The sequence below is a fragment of the Elgaria multicarinata genome, chromosome 8 (genome assembly GCF_023053635.1).
Source record: "Elgaria multicarinata webbii isolate HBS135686 ecotype San Diego chromosome 8, rElgMul1.1.pri, whole genome shotgun sequence".
Classification (NCBI taxonomy): domain Eukaryota; kingdom Metazoa; phylum Chordata; class Lepidosauria; order Squamata; family Anguidae; genus Elgaria; species Elgaria multicarinata.
Genome location: NC_086178.1, coordinates 105,383,616 through 105,405,417, shown reverse-complemented (window position 1 = coordinate 105,405,417; position 21,802 = coordinate 105,383,616). Strand labels below are relative to the sequence as shown.

The 21,802-nt window shown below is 43.4% G+C and overlaps 1 protein-coding gene across 1 annotated transcript in view; it reads left to right on the top strand.

Annotated features, from left to right (window-relative positions):
- The window catches only part of SH2D4B (SH2 domain containing 4B), a 135,722-nt gene that overhangs the window by 33,469 nt on the left and 80,451 nt on the right, over positions 1–21,802 (top strand). The window contains exons 2-3 of the mRNA XM_063131661.1: positions 7,516–7,675; positions 8,704–8,851. Of these exons, the coding sequence (XP_062987731.1) occupies positions 7,516–7,675; positions 8,704–8,851 (308 nt within the window). The remainder of the gene's footprint in view (positions 1–7,515; positions 7,676–8,703; positions 8,852–21,802) is intronic.

Sequence of the window (21,802 nt, the reverse complement as noted above, 5' to 3'; positions counted from 1 at the left end):
TTCCCAGAGAACTAGCTGCTTCAAGGCTGAGATAAAGGACTGACCAAGTTACTTCTATGGGAACTTATTACAGAGATAAGCTTGCAAGAGAACATCTGACATTCTCAAACTATTTCCTAATAAATCTAACCGCTAGGTACAAGACCGGCCTTGTACCTAAACCTGACAGATTGGCTGTGAATGGGCTGTAGTAGTGCCCATTTCCCCACTTAAATATTCAGTTTCCTGTGCAGGAGAATTTAACAAACTGTCTGACATTCCAGAGAGATTTAGAATAAGCAGAGGATGAGAAAGAAGCACGCTGAACTCTGCTTGCTCCAGAATATGAACACCAAACACCTGAGAGGCTGGCGTATACACAGCCACTCTCTCATTGGGCACTGTGGTACAAAGGAGAAAAAGGAGAGCTCTTTGTCAGCTGGTGTGTGTGAGGGGGTGTCCTTTGCCCTAATGAATGGATTACCTCTGATGCAATAGCTTTCTTTTTCTATGCGAGCTCATGTAATGGGCTACATCCAAAGTATTGAGAAATTCTACTGGGCATTTTATTCGTTCACCGACATACTCTATCGTGATTTGGTCTCCATTGTTGTAACAGATTTCTCTTTGTTCCTCCATTTTTAAAATGAAATTGTTGTTAATGCTGCCAAGGCGCGTGTACTTATGAGACCGAGGATTACCAGACGTGGAGTGAGGAAGAACAGATTCTTCAGAGAATTCTGTTTCATGCACTGCAATTGTTATATGTTAAACACATATCAGCAACACTTATTGCACTAAGTAGATCTGCGTATAGACGCGGTTCTATTGGCAAGGGTGTCTTTTGCCGTTCTTGAACATGCTCTCAAATTTGAAAGCTGAAGTACACCATAAGCGAACAGTGCTGCATTTTCTAGGTACTTTGTTTCAGCACTGTTGAGAGGCAATGAAGAGATGGGGGTTTCTGTAAACATAAGAGGAAACATAAATCGTCCCAAAAGTATATTTATCGAAGTTGATTGACGAACATGCACATATAAATCTGCTGCATCCAAAAATATGAAGTCAAAAACTTAAGAGAAGTCATGCTGGATCAGACCAAAGGCCTATCTAGTCCAGGAGTCTGTTTGCACGTTGGTGAAACAGATGCCTCTTGGAAACGTGCAAGCAAGATATGACGGCAAAAATCCTCAGCTAGAGAGTATTTTGCATTGCAATAATGGCAGTCAACTGCATAAAAGATTTCCATTACCATTTGCACCTGTGCTTTTATAGGCAGTCCAATGCATAGTTTGGCTCCTTGGAGCTATTTCCTCTTCTATTAATCTGATTAAATTTTGTGGGCTGCAGAACCCTCACAGACTTATTTGTGAAACAACATGGTCCCCAAATATCACTTAGCTTTTGAGACTGTAGTCAAAACCAAAACTTTTGTGGGTGTGTAGGTGGAATACTCATATATTTCATTTTTAAACATTTCCCGCACAGGTCACTTGCAATATATGGTTGCTTAGATGTCCAGATGCAGGCAAATATATGCCTTAATAGGAAATGTGTTCTGGAAGATGCTGCTTGCTCCATCTTTCACAGCCTTTTCCCATTCAGGGCCATGCTCCAAACCTCTTTTTATAGCAGTGTCTTTAAATGTTCCACACAGTTGTCCCTTACAGTTCTCGGGCTTCAAATGGTTTTACTTCTGAAACTTGCAGTAAAATACATTTGGAGTAAAAGTGCTCAGTATCTGTTGGAGAGATAGGCCTTAGCTAGAATGGGTGAAATCCCGGGGCGAAACTTGGGATCGTCCCTGTGTGTCCACATGGGATCCCAGGATCAGGGAGGGATGATCCCTTCCTTGCCCCGGGATCTTGCCCTCCCCTTTGGGCCCACTTTTTCCATGGTCCTGGGCTGAACCCGAGACCACGGAACATGTGGCCAGGGCTGGTGCTACCATAGAGGCCACTCAGGCGGCTGCCTAGAGTGCCAAGCTAAGAGGGGCGCTGGCCACAGAGCAGCACTCACGCGCGTTGGCTGTGAGCCGGCCTGAGAATTCAGCTGGGCCTGGGCGGGCGAGATGGCACCCTGAGCCCACCCAGCCAAAGCAAAGCCAGGGACGCTGGGGTGGGGGTGGGGCGGCTCCACGTTCAGACTTCCGGAATACGCCCGGAAGAGAGAGAGAGAATGTATGGGTGAATGGGGTGCATGGGGTCTTTGAGTGAATGCATGTGTTCATGTGTGTGTTTGTTTGGAGTGAGTGATGCTGAGTGTGTGTGTGTGTGCGTGCGTGTGAGTTGGGGGGGATGATTTGGAGGTGATATTCCTATTAAATAATGCATTTTAGACCCATAGACATTCCTTTCCAATTTGTTTGCTATAATTGGCATGACGTATTTCTTGCACTTTAAAATAAATTTAGCAGTTTCAAGTTTTGTGCCTCTTATTTTTTCCAGGAAACATCTGTTCTTAAAAATCAAAGTTGGCATTTTTGGTGGGGTGGAAGTAGCTCACCTTGCCTAGGGCGCAAAATAGTCTGGCACTGGTCCTGCGTGTGGCCCATTGCCGCGGTTTGACCCGGCTCCGTGCGATTCCTTGCGCGGAGCTGGGAGCCACACACATCTCAGGAGCGCTGAGTCTGTCGGGGTAGGGTGGGAAAATGGAAAAAGTAATTAAAATTAAAAAACCTTACCTTTAGTGCACGAGCGTTTGTGTGCTCATTCCTCTTTTTTTTTAAAAAATGGCGGGCGCGATGCCTCTCCTCCTGAGGTTGTCGTGTCTCATGTGTAAATGGAGGAGGGATCTCATGTTAATCACAACACGAGATCTGCCCTCCTCCATCGCGGACTATGAGGAAGGTCTAGCTAAGGCCACCGTGTACAACTTTCCAATTATTGTGCCTGTGTTTGACCCTTCTTTTCTCATTTTTGTAGCTGCACCATTCCATGTGTAATGTTTGGATATTTCTGGGTACAGATAATCCCTTAGAATGTCATAGCATCTTCTGCCTCAAATTCCCCTGCCCTTTCCTGCCTGACCTACTCCTTTTTCTTGATTACTTTTGAACCATGTGGTTTATATGGATCCAAGAGTATAAACATGGAATGATGACTGGCATAAAACACAACTTTAATTGACAGAGAGTCAACAGTTCATACAGCAGCCTCATTAGTTCTTCCTGTGCTCCAACAAACTCATGTGACCTTAAGGCACGCCCATAAATTACCAGATTCTAAAAAAGAATCTACTAGTGTCCGAAATAAGGGAATATCTCTACACCGCAAACTGTAACTATACATGATGTTTGTATGATTCCTAAAGCCCAGGTCCTCAGTACCTTCTCTGAAAACAATTTGCTCTTCCACTGGAACATAGGTAGGGAGTCTAACTACTGTATATGGATTGCCATATAATGGGTATTTGGATATTATTGCCGTTAAGATGCCAAATTAAAACAATTCTGTTTCAGAAGAGCTTTGGTCAGCCATTTGATTACTGTTGCTGATGTGTTATCCTGGTGTTGTTGGCTGTTGTATTGGATTTCTGTTTTTGTTTTAATTTTGTGATAGCTTATGATAATTTAAAAGAAGAACAAAACTTATTTAAAAGATAGCTGGTAGAGGCTGCTCTTCAGAATACAAGTTTGTTAAGATAAACTTGTTTCCTGTATCTGAAAACAATATTCTCCATGTCCGTATAGAGTTTTTAAATTGGCGTCCAGAAAAAGTGCACTGTTATCACTATCTTTGCTTTATTGTTTCTGCCTTTTGGGGGATACATGAACAACTTTGCTTATACTTTGCTGACATGTGGATTTTCCCCATGATTTTAATATTATACATGATACTTGTTCCTACTTTCTCTCACCTTACCTTCTACATTGTTGTTAGTATAGTTTCAAACATTTACATAGTATTTTCCCTCTTAGATCCCCCTGCAAAACAGGCACACACATAGATTGCTTTATGTGGGTTTTTTTTGGGGGGGGGGCTGGTCTTCTTGTTTGAGTCCTCGGGCTCAGTTGAAGCCGCCGCCAGACTACGGACGGAGGCAGGTAATGGGGGAGGAGGAGGGAGGGGGCCTTACCTGGCGCTGCTGGTGCCACTGCAGAACTCTGATTCGGATCCGGAGCTTCCCAGTGAAGCAAAGCGGACCACTGGCGAATCGGCGCAGAGCAGACCCGATCTGGAAGTTGCGGATCGGGGTCCGAAGCGGATCTGGGGTGTGTGTCTGTGCACAGCCCTAGCTGGAACTGCTGTCAACTCCCCTTCCCCCACCACATATAGTGGATTTTTTGTTTAATCACTCCAGAGTTGGTTCTTTCATTTCTTCTTATGTCCCCCCTTTTTCTTTACTATTTATAATTGTTATTCTCCTTGGACGCCATTATTTGTAGTTTTCTAACTCCTAGTTCCTTCCACCTCCATCACCCCGTTAAATGTACAATATTTCTTCTTTAGTGTTTTTTTTTTTAAAAAAATTGCTCCCTGTATTTTTCTATTTGTATGATTTCCCCCTCCCCCAACATAGACTGCTGCCTGTCTTATATCACTATGTTATATTTCCCCCCTCAGTCTCAGAAATTGGTCTCTGGTTCAGTCTGTAATCATCTTTCCTCACAAAGTCTGCAGTGGTTGTGAAGGGTTAGTTGCACTTCCCCCCCCCCCAAATTTATATGCCTTTCAAACCAACTGTCACTTCCCCAACATTCTAATCTTTGCCCAAACTTTCCTGCCACCATTTTTCTTTCTGCCGATGTTCCCATATTTAATTTTCCCGTATCCAACACTGACAACTTTATTTATCCCTCTGTGTGTGTTCCGAAATACAGGCATGCAGACTCCCAGTGTCCTGATAATTTGTCTATTTTCCATTTTAAAGAATTCTGCAAACTCTGTAGGCATTATTCTCAAGTGACAGTCTAACTTTCATGGACTATAGTTCTGGACAATATATTCTGGACTATATATTGACAGAGATGGGAAAGGTCAGAGACCGATTTTCGAACATCAAATGGGTTTGAAATGATCCATTCTGCAATATAAGTTAAGTGTAGGATCAGCAGGACATACATTCACTTCGTCACGGTAACGGACCCCAAAACTGTGATCACAAATTTCAGAGCACAATTGAATACATGTCCTGTAGTGCAGATACTCCCTGTGATACTGTGCTTAAGGGTGGGATCACATGAAGAAACAAGGTAATTATTATTGTGAAAACACTCATTTCATCACATTCTTCACCCGTCGTCTACTTGTGGCAGCAGTTTTGCCATAGCACCACCTCATACCCCTCTGAACCTCCACCATTGTATAGCTAAGGCCAAAGCAGATGGGTTTTTAAGATCTGGAACAGGGGGCCCTGCATCTACTCTATACCTGATGGAACGCCTCTCCCGACATGAACCTACCCATACACTGCGCTCAACATCTAAGGTCCTCCTCCGAGTGCCTACTCCGAGGGAAGCTCAGAGGATGGCAACAAGAGAGAGGGCCTTTTCGGTAGTGGTCCCCCGACTGTGGAATGATCTCGCTGATGAGGCTCACCTGACGCCAATACAGTTATCTTTCAGGCGCCAGGTCAAGACTTTTGTCTTCTCCCAGGCATTTAACAGCTTTTAACAACGCTAAATTTGTTTTTTAATGGACCCCCAGAACTGTTGTTTTTAAATGGATATTTTTTTATACTGTTGTTCTTATGTTTTAAATTTTGTATACTTTTAATGTTTACTGTTTTTAACTTTTGTAAACCGCCCAGAGAGCTTCAGCTATGGGGCGGTATATAAATATAACAAATAAATAAATATAAATAAATAATACTCTAGAGTAACCAGTAAAAAAAGACCTAGCTGCTAGGCACATATTTAAATAATATCTGTTTTCTGCTACCTTAGTGGAGTCAACAGGATGAGGAGAAAAAGAAAAAGCGTAACACATTCTGACAAAGCATACCCCCTCTCAGCATTTTCTCCGCTCCCCTCAGTTCCTAGGCCAAGCAGAGAGAGGCAGCAAATTCTGAGGAAGAAAAACAGTCCGTGTCAGCCCGTGTATGGAGCTGATCTTAATCCCACAAAGAATCCAGAGCAGAAGCCCCAGTAAACTGAAGGATAAAAAACCTGATGTGGTGAAGCCCTATGCCATCCTTCCAGGCTCGTCTTCTGCAATGCGCTCTGAATAGGGCTACATTTGTGCCTAGTCCGGAAACTTCAACGAGTTCAAAACATGGCAACCAGATTGGTCACTGGTACATCTAGGGGTGACCACATTACACCAGTTTTAAAATCTCTTCACTGGCTGCCAATTAGTTTCAGGCGAAGTATAAAGTGTTGGTTATCACCTTTAAAGCCCTAAATGGTTTGGGTCCAGGTTACCTGTGGGATCGCCTTCTCCCATACAATCCGCTTCACACACTCAGGTCCTCTGGGAAGAATGTACTTCAGTCAGCCAAAACTGGGCTGACAACCATTACCCAGAGGACCTTCTCTTCTGCCGCTCCCAGACTGTGGGAGAAATTTGTCAACTTAACCATCTTTCTGAGTTTAAAAAAAGCTATAAAGACTGATTTCTTCCGGCAGACCTACCCAGTCGAATGTTAAGATGTCTGGCTGTTATTTTAATAATGTATTAGTTTTATATGTTTTTAATCAGTTTTATGTATTTCATAGTATTTTTGTATTTGATGTTGTTCCCAGCCTCGATCCAGAGGGAGAGGCGGGTAAGAAACTTCTACTTCTTCTTCTTCTTCTTCTTCTTCTTCTTCTTCTTATCTTGAAAAGTGTGTAAGGGGATTTTTTTAACCACACATCAAGTGAAGATGGGTGGTAACAGAAATGGTAAAGTAGTTATCTATACTCACCTTCAATCTCTTCCGCATGAAGGTGTAAATTCATACCTCAAAGATGATAATTTTGACCTTCACCTATGTATTGTGATGTCATTCTGACTGATCAAAACCACCATTATGAAGTCAGCAGAGTAGTGCTTTGTGGCACAAGACTGAGGGCACATCTACACCTAGCAGGATATTCCACTATGAAAGCGGTATATAAAAGGCAGGAGCCACACCAAGCAGCATATAGCAGTATGGAAGTGGTATATAGAACGTCTCAATGGGCCCCAACAGTTGTCAGTGCACTTCAATACCGCTATAAACCAGTAGTGTGGCTCCTGCCTTTTATATACTGCTTTCATAGTGGAATATCCTGTTTGGTGTAAATGAGCCCTAAGTCTGACAGCAGGAAGAGGATATTTCCATGGGAACAGGAAAAGGTGATAACCCATCATTACATAGAGGAGTGGGTGGTGCAAAGCAGAGAGCTGATAATGCAGTGATGGCTCAGGAAATGAGGCAGCAGCTTTGCTTCCATAAGGTCAGTGGCTGGTCCTGATGCTTATTCAGTGTATCACATGAGCTGCCACAAGCAAGCATAAGGTTGGTGCAACATGTTGTGGTTGGGCTCCTTTCCTTGAAACAGCTCATGTGCTCAGGTCTGTGGTTTGTATTTGATATGAACTTTTGTCTCTATTTTGGTGGCTGTTACAGATAATGGGAAGCAAGTACAATGGCTCAGTGGGACTGACGGCGAAGTCTGGGTTTGGATTATGGGAGAAGCTGATGGGGACAAGGCATATGAGCAGATTTCAGAGGAACTTATTTCAGAAAGAGCCAGACATCAAGCCCAGAAAGAAGCAGAAGAATTATGGTGAGTGTGAAGGTTTGAGGCCTATAGAGGCAAAGTAAAAAGTCAGGCCTTGGAAGCCTGGGGTTTTTTTTTCCTGTTGGGAGGGTTATCCCTGAGAGAAGTAGCTTCATTTCTCCAGTTAAGTTTCATTTCTCCAGTTAAGTTTCATTTCTTCAAAGTTCAAACATTAGTTTCTGTTTTGGGGGAAGAGGGTATAAGAAGAGAGGAGAAAGAGCATGAGGAGAGAGCAGGAAAAGATGAGAGCAGCTGGAAAAGCCTAAATGCAGCAAGGGTAAAAGAACTTGTGTTTTGCAACTTATATTTTCTTTTAATGCTTTTGTATCAGTCAGCTCTATTGAATAAATACTTTTAATTGTAATTTGCTCATTTTAATATATTAGTAAACTGTTGGGTTATATATAAAGTGTCCAGTGTGTCAATCACCCCACATCTACAGCTTAAACCTCACATTACTGGAAGGGAAAAGTTAAAAAAAAAAAAAAAGGAAGGTGGGATTCTTATAGAGGAAAGAGATCCTTAAAAGAGTTGCTCAAGGGGTCTAGGACATAAAAGGAATCCTGGCAGTAAATTCTAGAAATCACTGATATAGGTGGTGTGTTGGATGAGGATTTTCAAAGTTCAGTAACCTTTTCTATTAAAAACATAGGGCAATGCTTTCCTTTCAAAGCAATTTTCAATTTTAATACCAGAAATATGTAGTATATTTCTGCTTTTTTATTTATCTTGTTTTATGAAGTAACTCATTTTTTAGGTCCGAAATGTTAGAATTTTCCAAAAGGAAACAATTTTAAAAATAAAAACAAGTATGACTATTCAATTTGTATTTGAAATGGGAAAAAATACGTGAGAATATTATGTCTTACTTAATCAGGAAATCTCACTTGTTCCAGTGCACAGTCTCTGATCGGTATAGATGGGGGGTAGCTGGAAGTAAATAGTCCACAAAAACTTACGCTATAATAAATCTTTGAGTCTTTAGGTTGCCATAAACCTCTTTATTGTTTTTCCATTCTCTCTTTTTAATAAAGGAAGCAAAAAGAAGCTGAAATTACAAAGAAGTTCCGGGATGCTATGGCTAAGGAGAAAGCTCGAATAGTGGCAGAGAAGTGGAAAACAGAGATAGATGATCGCAAAGCAGCCAAATTGATGGAGGAGAAAATCCAGGAGGAATTAAAGGTTTGCCAATTCCTTTTCACTTATCCATTTGCATTCTACTGTTGAGCTGCTAGAGAACAGAGTAGCTGCCTGCCCCTGGGAAGACAGGATGCAATTATATGCTGTCCATCCCTTAAATGTTTCATTGAAAAAAGATGGCTGGTGCCATGTAGGGAGGGGGGGGGGAAGGCCAAAAGGAAAATTGTTAAGCTAGAAGCTGTTTTTCAAAGGAAGTGTTCTGTTTGGCCTCTGTCATGGCAAAGGTTTAGAGTTGTTGGGCATGAGTGACATCTGGGTTTTACTATTCATCTGGAGTTCACCAAGGTTTTGAGCTAGTCAGGTTTCTCAGGAAGGCAGGAATAGGAACAGAACAGCACCATAGAAAGCATCAAGTGGAGCTGGGGCTGGAAGCCAGGCAAGCTTGTCTATATCATGTTCCAACAAGCAGCAGGTCAAGACTGAGCCTTAAGTAGGGGATTTTGCTTTCTTTAAGCTGGTTGGCCCTGTCTCCACATTGGCAGCAGCCTTTTCACTTAAAGGGGCCTGTTTAGCAGCCTTGGGCTGTGCTGATGCAGGAGTGGCTATTACATGCTAGTTAGAGTCTTTATGGCTGGAATCCTCAGAGTCTGTGGATGACAATGTGAACTCCTCTGGACATAGGGGACGGATCCCTGGGTTTTGGGAGATGGAAGCCTTCTGATGCATTTCTGTGAGGTCAGGCCCTGATCCATGACAGGAAGGAAGGCAAGTTTAAAAATGTGGACTGAATCTCAATCCCAACTTTCACACAGGTCCAGGAGGTGTGATCAAGCACAGTTCATTCCAATATACAGAGCAAACAAATTCCTTCCCATCCCCGATTGTAAGGTCCTAATTCTAAGTAGTTCCTACTGAATCTCAAATAGGTGGATAAACATTATACTTGTGTGCTTTATCTAGTTGGCTGCATTTAAATGCCTTTGTCGTCTGTTTCAGTTCAGTTTCTACAGCTTTCTTTGGAAATGTGGATTTGGGATTTCCTTCTGTTGCAACAAAGCTGCAGCTTTGGGGTGAAGGCAGAAGGAGAGGACATTACAGTGTGGTTGGGAAGTGGCAGCAAAAAGAATGTGGGAAATGGCAGGGCTGCCAGAGTGAATCCAGGTTCTGAAGGTTTCCCTAGTGTAGCTTTAAATGTGCCACTCAGCCAAGAATTCCATGTGCTTCTCTCACCCACCGGCAGTGTGGCATCAGCCTTACTTGCTATTTCAGGCATTGGAGCAGGTGTGGCTGAAAGAGCTGGAGTGGGTGGGGAACAGACAGAAGCTGCAGCTGCCTCTTCTAATTAAGTGTAGGTGTAATTAAGGCAGATGTAAGAGTAGAAGGGGAATCTCTAGGTTGCAACCTAACAACCCTCTCCATTTGTTAGAAAGTGCTGTTGGGTAGTTAGAAAGTGTTGCTAGTCTCCTGTTTCCTAGGACTTAACCAATAGAAACCTAAGTCTGGCTGGATGACATACGCGGAACAACAGTGTCTTTATCTGTTCCTTTTTGCATGACTGGTCCGTTCAATGAATCTGCAATTATTCTTCCTGTGCTTACTGAAATAAGGTGCTCTGTACCTTTTTTCTTTCTTTCTGTAGACGAGAAAAGAGTGCCATTATACGTATTCAGTGGCTTCTTAAAAACTGTACTTCAGACGTACTGAACATTTACTATCAGTACTACACCTCTGCTCCCTAAAGTGCAAAAGGCTCTTTATGTTTGACCCAGTGTACCCTTAAGGGTCGGGTGACCCTATGAAAAGGAGGAGAGGGCTCCTGAATCTTTAACGGTTGTATTGAAAGGGGAATTTCAGCAGGAGCGTGTCTACGTGAAGGGTTTGCCCCGGGGTGGATTTGCAGTAGCGGCAAGTCATTTATATGATGCAGCCACCATTGTGGAGCTATCCAGTGGCAAACCTAGAATCTCCGCTGAAAAAGCGCCGGGCACTTACCCTGACTTTTTGTGCAGCGGAGGCTTGTCACAGCCCATGGCACCCCCTGATTGGACACCACACCTCTGTAAAAGTAAAAAAAAAAAAAGGGGGGGGGGGAAGGAGAGAAATCAGGCCATTCCCCCCCTATTTTTTAAAATATTATTTGTATCTGTGCAGCTGGGCAGGTACTGATAATTAAAAAAAATTAAAAGGGGGGGAGGAACAGGCAGCCAGAGGGAGGTCAGAGGGAGGAGAGGTGGTTTGCCCAGAGTCCCTCTCCTTGCGTCCTCCTCTGGCTGCCTCGTTCCTTTCCCCCTTTAATTTTTTTTAATTATCTGTATCTGCGCAGCTGTGCAGATACAGATAATACATGTTTAAAAAGGGGGAGGAATGGCCCCATTCCTTTCCTCCCCACATTTTTCTTTTTGTTTGTTTGTAGAGTTCACACTTGCGTTCCTTCCCGTGCAGATGCTGGGAAGGAACGCTAGTGCAGGAGCCAGGGGCCTCGTGGTGCCTAAGTGACGCCGTGAAGATGGGGGGCAGGTGTCCTTTGGATGCATGCAGCACCTGATGAAATTCCCTCTTCATCATAACAGTTAAAGCTGCAGGTGACCTGTCCTCTTGACTAGATACAAAAGAGGGCAGGGCTCCTGCAGCTTTAATTATTGTAATGAAGAGGGAATTTCACTAGGTGCTGCATGCATCCAAAGGACACCTGCTGAAATTCGCTTTTCAGTACAACTGTTAAAGATACAGGCGCCCTGTCCTCCTTTCCATATGACCACCCTACTTAAGGGCAGCTGCTCTATCTGTATACTAGAATCAAAACGCACTCTCACCTCAAGCACGGTCGATAGAAACTTTTCATACTTATCCATCTTGCAGCATCTTGTTGCAGCATCTTGCAACATTTTTTTGTGTCATGCCTTTTAGACTGTAAGACTAAGGCCAGGAACTGACTTATTATTCAGCTGGTACAAAACAGGGCAGCCCGTTTACTAACAGGGACTGGCCGATGAGACCACATCTGCTGCAAGATGTTCAGCAGGAAACCACACACCAATTCCCTTGCCTCCAAATGTGGAGTGGTCAAAGGCCACCATCCACAAACGTCGCTATAACTTCTGACATCAAGGGAGTTCTTTCAGGTTTACCCTAGGGCCATTGGCCTTACAGGTATTTTGCAATCCTCATTTACAAATGTCCAGTTGCAGCTTTTCCCTTTGGATGGTGTGGGGAAGGAGGGGAGTTCCTGATTCTTCTCTTCATGATTAATACAAAAAAAAGAGCTATAAGGAGGTTTACCTTTCAGTACAAAACTTCTTGGATTTTGCCTTTTAGGATTGCCACCCCTTTCTGGGTATGCTTTAACAGAACATATAGAAATTTGGAGAGTGCTCAAGAGGTGGTGGTGACAACGATGATAATTTTTACCCTGCTCTTTGGCAGAAACGGCTCCCAGAGGCTTAGAAAGATTATTTATTTATTTATTTATTTATTTATGACATTTCTATACTGCCCAATTGCCGGAGCTCTCTGGGCGGTTCACAAAAATTAAAACCATTCAAAGTAAAAACAATAGTATCAAGCTATAATATAAAATACAATATAAAAGCTCAACCAGATAAAAACAGCAGCAATGCAAAATTACAAATTTAAAACACCGAGTTAAAATTTATTTATAGACTGTTAAAATGCTGGGAGAATAAAAAGGTCTTCACCTGGCGTCTAAAAGCATATAATGTAGGTGCCAAGCGAACCTCCTTAGGGCGCTCATTCCACAGCCGAGGTGCCACAGCAGAGAAGGCCCTCCTCCTGGTAGCCACCTGCCTCACTTCCTTTGGCAGGGGCTCACGGAGAAGGACCCCTGAAGATGACCTTAGGGTCCAGGCAGGTACATACGGGAGGAGGTGTTCCTTCAGATAGCCTGGCCCCAAGCCGTTTAGGGCTTTAAATGTTAATACCAGCACTTTGAATCGGGCCGGACCTGGACTGGCAGCCAATGAAGCTGGAAAAGGACTGGTGTGATGTGGTCTCATCGGCCAGTCCCTGTTAGTAAATGGGCTGCCCTGTTTTGTAACAGCTGAATAATAAGGCAGTTCCTGGCCTTAGTCTTACAATCTAAAAGGCATGACACAAAAAGAAAAAGGATTGGGAGGAAGGGGGGGGGGATAAAAACTCACGCACCATTTTTGCATTTTGAATATTTCATAGATGTTCTTTCTGGCAGGGAAGAGTGAAAAGAGGTAATGAAAATTGTAAAATAGATTATATCAATAAGATAAAATGGTGAAACTTCATTAAAGACAGATCACTTTGGAAGGCTGGCTTAGATTGATATATATCTCAGCCACCTCCTGCACCCCAAACCTTCCATGTATGTACTTACCTCACTGCGGTCAATACCTTGCATTAGGAACATTAAGCAATGACTGTGAACAAAGAATTTATTAGCTGAACCTTGAATCCTACTTTACCAGGAGGGTCAAGGTGTGACTGCTCAAGTTGTGACCTACTAAGTCAAACGCAGCTCACTAACCATGTATTGTGACTCTTAGCTTCATCCTACGTACCTGTTTCCCTCGAATTATCCCCTACAGCGCTAAGCTATTGGCGTTGTTGCTGCTAAATCACACCCTGGGCAGCAGCGCTCCTAAGATCTTTTGCAAAGGGTTTAAGGGGGGAAATGTAAAAAAAAAAAGTTGTTAAAAATCAACGGATGACACAATCTGATTCAAATTTGGTATGCTTAAAGCTCTCCTTAATATCTATTACTGTGCTGATTTTGAATTCTTTATCTTTAAAGCTTACGCAGATGTAAGCATTTGTTTAATTCATATCAAATCCTGCTCCTGCGCCCCAGTGGCCGCTTGGAAAACACGCTCGGAAACTAGTAGCAAAATGGGGCCAGGGCCGGTGCCAAACTATTTTGTGCCCTAGGCAAAGTGAGCTACTTGCAACCCCCTCAAATTGTGCGGAAGTCCGAACGTGTGCGCTGAGTGGAGAGCTGGGACTGGCTCACTTCAATTTGGGACCAAGCCGTCTGGAATTCACCGGGACTTACTTCCGTGCAAACACAACCCGCTATGCAGCCTGGCATCCCGATCCCCTCCACACGTTTACTCGGGGGAATAAGGCTTCCGAGTAAGGAGGCATAGGCAGATCGGGCCACACTGGTGCCTCCTGGTGCAACACTTTCTCAGATGCAAGTCCTGTTGATCCATGCGCGCAGGATCGGGAAGCAGGAGAGCTTGTCTTGCGAGGAGTCCAGAAGTCCCTAGCTTTCCTGGGGGAAGGAAGAGGGAGTCTTGCTTGCCCGCCTGCCTGGACATTGCAGCCTGTTTGAAGAGAGAGGCGAGGCGACACGGTGCCCTTTCCTTGGGAGTAAGGCAGAGGTTGGCTTGGGCCAGGGTCGAGCTCACCACATGCTTTTTCTTCTTCTGGCGGTGGTGGCCTCCCGGCTCTGGGAGGGTGACTTCTGGGCAGCTAGAGCGGCTCTGGGAGGGCGGCTTCGAGCCAGAAGTCCAGACGTGGAGCCTCCACCCTAACCCAGCGTCCCTGGATTCGCTTTGGCTGGGCGGGTGTGGGGCCCAGGCCCAGCTGAATCCTTGGGCCAGGCTGGGCTGGCTCACAGCCAACAACTCGCATGAGTCCTGCCCGGCGCCCCTCTTAGCTTGGCGCTCTAGGCGGCCGCCTGAGTGGCCTTTATGGTAGCACCAGCCCTGAATGGGGCGGGTCTTTTCCCTTTATAGCACAATTAAGCAGGATACATGGGTGTACTTCACAGTCAAAGCAGATTATAAACTGGAAAACTTCCGAGTACTTCACAATAAAAACTGATTATAAGCTGGAAAACTTCGGAGTCCTTTGCACGCAATTCACAGTGATTGCACAGTATAACGCTGGTGTGATAAAGCTCAGTATTTAGGAAGCCTCTGGCCGTCAGTTAACTACTTACAGCTGATCAATACATTTTAAACAAAGCATAAGCCAAAATTGTTTTAGATGGATTCAATTTTGGGTTTGTTGTAACAAGAATTGTAAGGTCTTTTGATCCATTTTTTTTTTAAATTGAAATATACTTGTAACATCACATTAAAATATAATGCATAAAATAAAATAAAAATTCTTGTTGTTAAACATGGCACTGCTAAAGATTCTTAGATTTTAATAGCTCAACAGGAAATAGAATTCCCTAAACATTTCTTGTTCTAGTCCTAGTAGCTTATAAAGGAGAGATCTCATCCTAAGTACCAAGTTAACAATTCAATTCTGAATTGGCTATTCAGGTGGCACAGGCCTGGTGAGCTTTTAATAAGAAGCTCCTTCATTCCAGAATCAGCACATATTGATACCATTTTGTATAGAAATTTCAACATAGCTAACATTATCTACTGTACCATAATTTAGGATTTACAGTCGAGCAGGGGGTTAGACTTGATGGCCTTATAGGCCCCTTCCAACTCTACTATTCTATGACTCTATGAATTATATTATTGTTACTAAACAATCCTTAAAAAATTAAACATTAAAAAGGCTTTCATGTACACCTTTTAGGCCAATTAAACGAGTCTAATTCCTCCCCATAGACATTGGTATATCAAGCTCTTTGATGTGTATGACTTACACATTTATTTATTTTTATCATTCATTGATAAGCGAAAAAACTTACATACAGTTTTGACCTGAAATAAAAGTCATACATCTGTTCATTACTCAAATAATTCTTTGGCCCAAATGATAGGATTTCAACTCAGCAGTATCCATTTGGATACCATCCAGGTTGTCTTGACAACTGTTTTTTGATGCCAGTTACCAGAATTCATTGTGAGCCTGCTTGTGTTTGTGTATTTTTCTTTTAATACAATTATTACTTTTTACCCATTTACATTTCAAAATTCTTAATCATTTATCATTAAACATGTTGTATTTGCATTTCATAATAAGACATCTATTTTTTAAAGAGAGGTGAGATAGCAGTTTTTCAGTAGCCTTCCCAGCAAGTCCAATAAAGCAAAATCCAGACACAAGCATATGCAGGAACCCCTGGTCCTCATGATCACCAGTAGGTGAGTATTTCAACTCCTTCTAGAATCATGCCAGATTGAGGACTCATCTACACCTATGAGCCTTCCAGGACTCAGGGTGGGGTAGATGGGAAGATCTCAGGCTTTACTGCTTCCAGGATCCTTTCCCTGGATCCATATGCCAGTTGTCGTCCGGGAAGCCAACAGGGACGTTCTGGCATGGCGTGGATTTTTTAAAATAAAAATTTAAGGAGAGCCATTGCAATCCTGTGCAACAGTAAGTGAACGAAACAAACAAAATAGGGAACTCAGTGCTGCCATCCAAAAGATGCACCCCTTCATAGAGTCGGAAGTCCTAAGGACAGTAGTGCATGCACTGGTAACTTTGAGGCTCGACTTCTGCAATGCGCTGCACATAGGGCTACCTTTGTGCCTAGTCCGGAAACTTCAACTAGTTCAAAATATGGCAGCCAGGTTGGTCACTGGTACAGCTAGGAGGAACCATATCACATCGACTTTAAAATCAGTACACTGGCCGCCAATTAGTTTCCAGGTGAAGTATAAAGTGTTGGTTATTACCTTTAAAGCCCTACACGGTTTGGGTCCAGGTTACCTGCGGGATCGCCTTCTCCCGTAAAATCTGCACTGCACACTCAGGTCCTCTGGGAAGAATTTACTTCAGTCAGCCAAAATTAGGTTGACAACATTACCAAGAGGACCTTTTCTTCTGCCACTCCCAGACTGTGGAATGGCCTGCCGGGAGAGATCTGCCAGCTTAATAGTCTTTCTGAATTTAAAAAATGCTTAAAATCAAGAGATGAACCAATCTGATTCAAACTTGGGTTGGCTAAAGCCTTCCTTAAGAACTATCACTGTGCCAATTTTGATCTCTTCATCTTTAAAAATGAGGGAGCTGTGGGCAAGGGGGTTGCATTTTCCGCATTTCTTTTAAGGTGAAAATGCCTACTCTGGAGTAAGAACATAGAGTTAAATGGGACCTCTCTCCCTCCATGGTTAAGTAGAGAACCACCCTGCTCTCTTCTTTTGTTAGCAAGACCGCCCTTAGACACACATGCCCCCAACAAAGAACAGGATGGTCAGATAGAATGCAATGACACCAGGGAGGGAGGAGCACATTTATTTCACAGGGAGGGGAAATAATCCAGACTTCCCCTGCTCCAAAAAGAAACCAAACATGGAGGGGAAGAGGCAAAATGAGTGCAGAGTGTGGATGATGTTATGTGAGTACCGGGCTGAAAAACTGCATTCCAGGCATGGCAAGTGTGCAATAAATCGCTGGTGTGATGGAGCTCTAAAAGCCACCAGTCTTGAAGCACTTGAGATGGTTTTTACTTCTCCTGGAATGGATGCTAATAAAGGGACATGCACAGGTACTTCAGCTAAAAATAGTTTCATGTTTGACTGAAGTCATTGAAGCCCTGAAGAAATGTAACTTTTATGAATGATTCAGGGGGATGGAAATAGATGTAGACCAGTTAACAAGCTCACTTTACCAAGTTTAAAATATTTAACACATCATTAATTATTATTTTTTTCCTGGGAAGATGACTGGGCAATATTTGAAACAGTCTTGGCAAGAGTGAGAAAACTGTGAACTCCATTAAAGTTTCATTATCTGGAAGCATTTTGATTTGGGAAATTAAAGTATGCTATCCATTTTGCTGATGTGCCTAACCTTTAATCATAAAAGCGTCACCAGGCTCCACTTATAAAAATAACTTTTATTCCTTTTGACTCACATCAGGACTCCATAGGTGGCCAGTTCAGGAAAAAAAGTAGTTTCACTTATCAGAGTGAATAGTGATTCCTTCTTCCTTCTGCCAAAACTAGGCCCTGTCTACATGCCGTACTGAAGGCGCATGCATGCGCCCCCAGTACAACCCCAAGACGATGGTGTAGATGGCAGCCCAGAAGAGACGGAGGAGGCGGCGGCTGGGGACCCGGCCGTGTCCTTGCCGCCGCCTCCCCGCCGGCCTCCTGCTGCCGGGGTAAGAGTGACCCAGATCTGAGAGCTTGGCTTCTGCTTCCGCCGAGCTCTCCGACCTGGGTGGCTCTTACCCCGGCAGCAGGAGGCCAGCGGGGAGGCGGCGGCGGCAAGGACACGGCTGGTTCCCCAGCCGCCTCCTCCTCCGTCTCTTCTGGGCTGCCGTCTACACCATCGTTTTGGGGTCGTACTGGGGGCGCATGCATGCGCCTTCAGTACGGTGTGTAGACAGGGCCCAAATCTATCCCTGGCATTTCTTAAAATGAGACGTATTTAATTACGATGCCAGGTTAAGTGGGGCAGGCTCTAAATTTGGTGTTACTTTTATGCTTTTTTTGTATTTTTGCTGTGAGTACGTAAGCAAGGTCTTTGCTTACAAAATGTTCTGCTAATTCATTGAATCAGTGGGAGACCCTGCACTGCTTCTGCAACTGATAGGTTGCTATAGCTTTTCTTGCTGGCAATTTTCAACGTGCATGTAGAGTAGGTAAAACTGATGGGGCATTCAAACTGGGTCAGTGATACAGCTGAATCAACATTCTCTTCTTTTTCTTTTTTACATAAGCAGGGAAACCTCAAGGTTACATATTTCCAGGTGTACTTTTCGTCTTGGATCAGATTGTTCTGCTTAACATTCATACTTTCGATCACATTTGGATAATAGTATATTATTTCATGGCATCCTCACAACAATGATGAAAGAGAGGGAGAGGGAATGACTGAGAGGTACTTGCCTAAGGCCCAGAGACCTCATGGCTAAGTAGGGATTTGAACCCAGGACTTCTGAGTCCACGTTAAGCACTCTATCCAATACAATACACTTTCTGTCTTTCTGTAACTTTAATGGATGTGGAGAAGTATGTTGTCTTGGTGCAGGGACAGCAGAGGCATCTCCCCATGAGACAAATGTGTGATTTCTCTTTTTATATGCATGACCATCTTCCTGCTTCCATACTTCATAGATGTCTAAATCTAAGAAGTTCTCTAGACACACAGCTTATCATGGGGTAAAACTGTTCCTAGATTCAGTCTCACTTCAGTCTGTCAGGTGGAGGTCACATGACTGAATGCTTCCCCACATGTAGGAGGCTACCAAGCTACTGACAAGGACGAAATAGAATCCAGTTCTTTTTTATTTATTGGTTCATGAATTCCCCCCCCCCAAACTACAAATTCCTCCTTCTCTTGTCTGAACGGTGGCCATGTGTCCTCTTTTACAGAGGATAGTCCTCTATTTAAAAGGCTGCCAAAGGATCATCCTCCATTTGAAGGCCTTCTCTATTTGAAAGGCTGTTCTGTTCCATTTCAATTTAAAGGTAAACTTTAAGAACTGCTGCCCACCAACAGTTGGCCCTGAACAACATACAGGCCACCTGGACACAGTCGTCCACAAGATAGTGAGATGAACTGTATTTCTCTGTAAATTATAATTTGTAAATTTACACCTGCACATATAAATTACCATATGCAATGTTTGGCAAATTGATGTCATCTTTTGTCCTATTTTGGTGATGCATTTCCTCCCCCCCCCCATTTTTTTTTTAGTTCTTAACTGGCCATCCAGTCATAAAGACGTACAGTCCAGACACAGTTTTACCATTAGACTCTCTGTTCAGGCAGAGGCTAGAGTCCAATGACAAAGGAATGCTAGACATATCTGTGTGCAATGCTTAATTTCTTTGATGGTTGTACACCTGATGACACACGGAGGGACTGTACTGAAATGCATTGTGGGTGAGGGGATATAAAAGTTGGATTTGTGATTTGAACTACTATGACATATTCACACACACTGGCACAGTCACCAAGTGATGAACATGTGTGTGCGAACCAGCCCAAAGAATTTGGGGGAGGACTCAGCGAGTCCAGTTACCTCAGTGGATTGAATGTGCGTTCACAGGTGTTTGCTACGCTAAAGGAGGCGCAAGAAACAATTTCTTACAGCATCAGAATGGAGTTGCACATTATAAAGGATAAAGGTTTTTTTTAAAGAAGTATTATTATTGTACACATTTCTCCTTTGACTTTAATTAAAACTCTCTCCATGCTTGAAAAAAGGCAAACAGTTTTCTCGCTAGGAAAGAATTATTTTCCAGGCCCCCTCAGGACTCTGCGGTAGTTTTTATAGCTGTATTGTTACTTGATTAACATAACAAATATAAGAGGAGCCTGCAGAGACATGTCTATAATGTGACAGGTCTTGTCTCCACGTGTAGCAGATTGCATCTGTTTTATGACTGTAAAATGGGCATAATGCTCTCACTACAGGAGTATTAATGTCCTGGCGACTGAAACAGAACTACCTTTCATTGTTGATTTTCTTTGGTGCCTAGAATGAATAATTTATCTTGCTGAAATATAAAATCCAATGCTGTTGTTTTCTCTCCCAGTGTGTGTGTTCTGTTCCTTAAAAATGAGCAGTACCTTTGCCATAACAAGTTTTGTTGTTGTTGTTAAAAAGAAAACTGTGATCATTTGTCTTGTTACCCATTCTCACATCTGCAACCCTGTTCTAGCATGGGGAGAGGCATACGCATTCAGTCAGAGATGCTTTTGAATAAAGCCAGTCATGGGATATATCCAGATCAGGTCTGAATTTGCCCACTGAGGATCCATTTTTTGAGCCTTTTTTCCAGGCAGGATCTACACTATTCATTACACCATTGTTTAAGTGCATTGTTGCGTCCTCCCTTGCTACGTTACAAAATGCAACTTGAGCCCAGTCAATCGAAATACCTTTTCTTCTATCGTTTTACCCCGGCACACTCTTCTTTAGAACGTTCTTCATTATGCTCATACCGGCTCTGAAGTAAACCTCCTTCTTCCGGTGACTCTGAGCTAGACCTGCCGGGATAAGCCGGCAGGGAGGCGGGGCGACGCGTAGGGACGAGGGAAGCCCTGCAGCGTCTTAAAGGGGCCACGTGCGCCCCGAAAGTTAAGCGGTTTTTTAAAAAAATTAAGCCTCTGTCCCCTCTTTCACCGCCCTCCCTCCCCCTCCTCCTCATCGCGTTGTGCCAGCTCTCCCTCCCCTAGAAAAGCCCTCACTTGTCCTAATCAGGAAGCAAAGACCATGGTCACGAGACATGACTTTGAAAGACGGCATTGAATACAACGAAAGGTTGGGGCACATTGTTAGTTTTAAAACGATTTTAACAGAAAGTGGAACGGTTTTAAAAGTCAGAAGAAACGTAACAACAACAGCATCACGTGACTGCTGACGTCATCTCTGCCAACTTGTTACGTTTCATCTAGACAAGTGTAGACGGGCTCCCGAATTTGGGTGTAGGGTGTGCACTTTGAGATGGGGCTGAAATAACTGAAATAACAGCGTGTGACTCTTCCAGCTCAGTGGGAAAGAGGCCTGTCCAGATTGGGAACTATGCAGGCTACAGAAAGGTTATGGACATGATATAAAATTCTTACACTGTAGGGTGACCCTATGAAAAGGAGGACAGGGCTCCTGTATCTTTAACTGTTGTATTGAAAAGGAAATTTCAGCAGGTGTCATTTGTATATATGGAGAACCTGGTGAAATGTCCTCTTCGTCACACCAGTTAAAGCTGCAGGAGCTCTGCCCTCTTTTAAATCTGGTCACTCTAGTGTAGCTCCTGCACTTTAACTGTGGTGATGAAGAGGGAATTTCACCAGGTTCTCCATATATACAAATGACACCTGCTGAAATTCCCTTTTCTATGCAACTGTTAAAGATACAGGACAGGAGCCCTGTCCTCCTTTTCATATGGTCATCCTATTACACTGGTATCAATGGACACCCAGGGCTCTGTGGAATAGATTCGGGCTTAGAGACCCGAGGGCCCAGAAGTAACATTACCCTTAATAACCATTAAGGTGAGTCCCACTCTAAACAGGTTGTTTTTTTAAAAGAGATGATCACCAAATTGGCAAGATTTCTAATCTTGCCAGTTTGGAGTTCATCCATTTTTTCAACCAGCAGCACAACACTCTGCTTGGTTTTAAATCTCCATT